The sequence below is a fragment of the Nerophis lumbriciformis genome, linkage group LG22 (assembly GCF_033978685.3).
Source record: "Nerophis lumbriciformis linkage group LG22, RoL_Nlum_v2.1, whole genome shotgun sequence".
Classification (NCBI taxonomy): Eukaryota; Metazoa; Chordata; class Actinopteri; order Syngnathiformes; family Syngnathidae; genus Nerophis; species Nerophis lumbriciformis.
In genome coordinates this window covers 7649959-7654958 of record NC_084569.2, presented here as the reverse complement: position 1 = coordinate 7654958, position 5000 = coordinate 7649959, and the positions used below count along the sequence as shown (strand labels likewise).

Sequence of the window (5000 nt, the reverse complement as noted above, 5' to 3'; positions counted from 1 at the left end):
TCTTAATATATATCTCTCTATCTTTAATATTATCTAAAGTATATTATCTATCTATCTATCATCTACACACATACATACATACATATATAATATGTATCTTAATATCTATCTATCTACACATATTATCTACAGTATATTATATATCTATCATCTACATACATACATACATACATAAATACATACATACATAATATATATTTTAATATCTATCTCTCTATCTACAATGTTGTCTACAGTATATTATCTATCATCTACATACATACATACATAAATACTTACATACATACATACATACATACAAACATACATAATATATATCTTAAAATCTATCTATCTTTCTACAATATTATCTACATTATATTATATATATATCATCTACATACACACATACATACATACATAATATATATATTAATATCCATCTCTATCTACAATATTATCTACAGTATATTATCTATCATCTACATACATACATACATAAATACTTACATACATACATACATACATACATACATACATACATAATATATATCTTAAAATATATCTATATCTCTACAATATTATCTACATTATATATATATATATATATGTATATATATATATATATATATCATCTACATACACACATACATACATACATAATATATATCTTAAAATATATCTATCTCTCTATAATATTATCTACATTATATTATATATATATATCATCTACATACACACATACATACATACATAATATATATCTTAAAATCTATCTATCTCTCTACAATATTATCTACATTATATATATCATCTACATACACACATACATACATACATAATATATATCTTAATATCCATCTCTATCTACAATATTATCTACAGTATATTATATATCTATCTATCATCTACACACATACATACATACATACATATATATGTTAATATCTATCGCTCTAGCTACAATATTATCTACAGTATATTATCTATTTATCATCTACATACATACATAATGTATATATTAATACTATACAATATTATCTACAACAGGGGTGTCAAACTCATTTTAGATCGGGGGTCCACATGGAGAAAAAGCTACTCTCTGGTGAAATGACGGCACGATAACTTAAAAATAAAGACAACTTCAGATTGTTTTCTAAACAATTGAAGAAGCACATTCTGAAAATGTACAAATCCTAATATTCTTTTTTTTTTACACTAACATGTTGCGGTTAATAGTATTCTACCTTTATTTGTCGTTATTTATGCTTTCTGAATAAATGATGTGATAAAAGTTTTTTCTAACGTGTATATATATATATATATATATACACATGTTAGGTCAGGAAAAAACAGGGGTAGAGTGGAATATACGTTAGGTCAGGAAAAAACATAGAGGCTATTTCATCCCTACAAGCCTGTTCAGGCTCCCTACAAGCCTGTTCAGGGTATATATATATATATAATTATTTTTATTTTTATTTTTGTTGTTGTTGTTGTTGTTTTGTTTTTTTGTATTATTATTTTTTTTTAATTTATTTTTTTTATGTCTAATATTAATATTATTTTGCTAACAAAAACTTTTTGGAGGACTCAAGCAACTCAAAAACTTACCACTTCTTGCAAGAAACGGATCAGCAACCGCATACAGAAAGACCCACAGGCCATTGTTGTTGCCAGGTCCCATTTATATGGGATTTGGTCCGATTCCATCTTTTCTTTGTTTTTGCATGTAATGTTCTAATCCGGGACGTGTTTATTTTGTTGGTAGAATGTGTCGCAAGCCACTAAAAAAGGAGCTGTGGAATGCAAATGGCCCTCAGGCTACACTTTAGACACCCCTAGTCTATACTTTATTTCCTACCCACATCGCCCTTGAAAGATTGTGGCTTCACTACGCTGCAGATTTAAAATAAAATAAAACATTTTTTTTTTTTTTAGGATATTCAATGTATTTTTGGCATTTTTAAGCATAAAAATGGCAAAATGGACAATAATATCATATTAATATATTCAATATTAGATTTATAACTAGATGAGGCAATTCCTGAAGGAATTGCGAGTGAATGCTCCAATGCTGAAGTTGAACTGAACTGCTGACAGAATGTAGTATGAATGTTGGAATGGTTTGAATGTTGAAGATTTTGAGTTTCCAGGAAAACCGGAATTTGGGTTGAAACTTGGCAAAGTGTTGGTTTGAATGTCCAGGATGAGTGGAATGTGTTGATGTTGGAATGGTTTGAATAGGTTGAAAAATGTGGGAATTGTGCAACTTGGAAACATGTCCCATTCATTTCAATGGGAACTTCCTGGAGATTTTGGGAAAAGCGGGATTTTTTTTGGAAAATGCTAAAAATGGTGAATGTTCTGAATGAGTTAAAATGGTTGGTGTTGGAATTTTTCCGATCGGTCAAGAAATGTTGATGTAGTAACATTTTTAATTGTGAAATGATATTATGGAATTCCTGGAATTTTGGGAAAACCAGGAATTTTTCCAGTTCAAAAAACAACTTGGTTTTTTGTCCTGATTAAGAGGAATGTTTTGACGGTGGAACGGTTGAAAAATGTGGAAGGAGTAGTCGACAAAAAAATAGGGTGAAAAAAGGGGTTGAAAAAACAGGATTTCTTGGAATTCCTTGAATTGTTTTGAACTTTGAAAAATTATAATTTGAATGTCCAAGATATGTGGAATATGTTGAAGGTGGAATGGTTTGAATCGGTTGAAAAATGTGGAAATGGTAGAAGTTTGAAAAATGGCCAATTCATTTTGAATGGGGAAAAATGTCAAGGAAAACCTGGAATTCTGGGAAATCTGGGAATTTTTGGAATCTGTAAAGGGAAAGCCCGCGATTCCTGAATAGGCTGAACAGTTCGAAGTTGGAACGGTTTGAATCGGGTGAAAATTGTGGAAGGTAGAGTACGCTAAAATCTGTAGAAGAAGAAGAACAACTAGATGAGGCAATTCCTGAAGGAATTGCGTGTGAATGCTCCAATGCTGAAGTTGAACTGAAATCCTGGAATTTTTTTTAGAATTGTTAAAGTAGAGCACACAGTTCCTGAACAGGCTGAATATTTTGAAGTTGGAACGGTTTGAATCAGATGAAAAATGTGGGAGTTGTGGAACTTTCAAGAATGTCCCATTGATTTAAATGGGAATTTCCCCCCAAAATTGGGAATTTCAGGAAAAGCGAGAATATTTTTAAAAATGGTAAAAAAAAATTAAAATTAAATGGGGTGAATGAGTTGAAATGGTTGGTGTTGGAATTTTTCAAATCGGTCGAGAAATGTTCAAGTCGTAACATGTTGAATTGGGAAATGGTATTATGGGCTTCCTGTATTTTCGGGAAAACCAGGAATTTTTCCAGTTCAAAAAACAACTTTGTTTTTTGTCCTGATTAAGAGGAATGTTTTGACGGTGGAACGGTTGAAGTGGGTTGAAAAATGTGGTAGGAGTAGTCGCCAGAAAAAGGGGTGGCAATAGGGCTTTGGAAAACCAGGAATTCTGGAAAATCCTGGAATTTTTTTGAACTTAGAAAAGAGGAAGTTTAAATTTCCAGAATGGTGGAATTTGTTGAAGGTGGAATAGTTTGAATCGGTTGAAAAATGCGAAAATGGTGGAAGTTTGAAAAACGGCCAATTCATTTTGAATGGGAAAAATGTCCCGGAAAACCTGGAATTCTGGGAAATCTGGGATTTTTTGGAATTTGTCAAGGGATGTGGAAGGTAGAGCGCACCAAAATCTGGAGAAGAAGAAGAATAAATGGATGAATTTTGGTGTAGAAAACTCTGTGTGAATATTAATGATTAATTGTTAATTCCTACCTCGGAGGAATACAAATTAACAGTGATAAACAATGGGATTAATGTATTGTCAAAATAATAAATAAATAAATTATAATTTCGACCATATCTAGGAATTGACCATATCTAGGAATTGAAATGACGGGAATTTTCAGATTGTTTGCTTGGTGCCGCGATACACTGAACGCATCATTATTTGCCACCTCAGTAGAATGCATGTCCACCTCTGGCACAGTCACTGCAGAAAAAACATTATGTGAGTTGTGTATTATTCTAAGAGAAATGCTATGTGTGCAGGGATTTTCCAGCCTGGCGCTGGCTAGTTCTATCTTAACTGACTCCTCACCCGGACTAGCAGACTCTGTAATTGCCTGTGACTAACTAGTGTAGTTAGTCAAGTGTGACTCAAACAGAAATCTATGTTCTTAGTCAGGATGATGGCGCCTTCCTGGTTAGGGTGAAGGCCATCTCTCATCAGCAAGCCTGGTTTGCCCCAGAAAGAGGGCCAATTATCAATAAACGTTAGTCCCTGTTGTCTACAAAAGCTAAAATTAATTAATGAATTAATTTGCAAGAGCAGGAAACCTATTAATGTTTAATAGCTGAGGTACAAGGTTAAATTGTACCAACGTACATAAAAGGATCTTTTTGCGTTTATTCCAACATGCTGTAAGTGAGGATGTTTGATGACAAAATAGCACACAACGTCAAGAAAGTGTTGCAATATTGTTGCGCTCATGCATTCGTCATGTTGTCATGACATCCTCTTTCCGGTCGTGCAACCTCTGATTCATCCTACATCTTATTAGATTTTGCTTCCTTTAGATAAGCGAATGTCCTGTCTCAATCATTCTCTTCCTCTCCCCAGGGCCAACGAGGGTGACACCGACCAGGAGGAGGAGAACGAGGAGGAGAACTCCCCGGTGGTCCAGGCCACCGCGGAGTCCTACCCCAACTGGTTGCGTTTCCACATCGGGATCAACCGCTACGAGTTGTACGCCAGACACAACCCGGTGCTGGACGCCCTGCTCAAAGACCTGGTGACGCAGAAGATCACCAGCGTGGGTAAGTCCCTCAGGGACATTCCGTTGCGTCATTGTGGAAGTAGGAGTGCAGGAAAGGTATTTGAGGAAGTCGACACGGTTTTGACATGAGAGAGCAATGCCGGAAAAGACTCAGACGACGTACCAAACCCAAAAGCAGTGAAGTTGTCCCGTTGT

General features: G+C 34.1%; 1 protein-coding gene across 1 annotated transcript in view; it reads left to right on the top strand.

Moving 5' to 3' along the window:
- Window positions 1–5000, top strand: part of fam20ca (FAM20C golgi associated secretory pathway kinase a) — a 113358-nt gene that overhangs the window by 1544 nt on the left and 106814 nt on the right. Inside the window, exon 2 of the mRNA XM_061974330.2 lies at window positions 4649–4845. Coding sequence (XP_061830314.1) covers window positions 4649–4845 — 197 coding nt within the window. The remainder of the gene's footprint in view (window positions 1–4648; window positions 4846–5000) is intronic.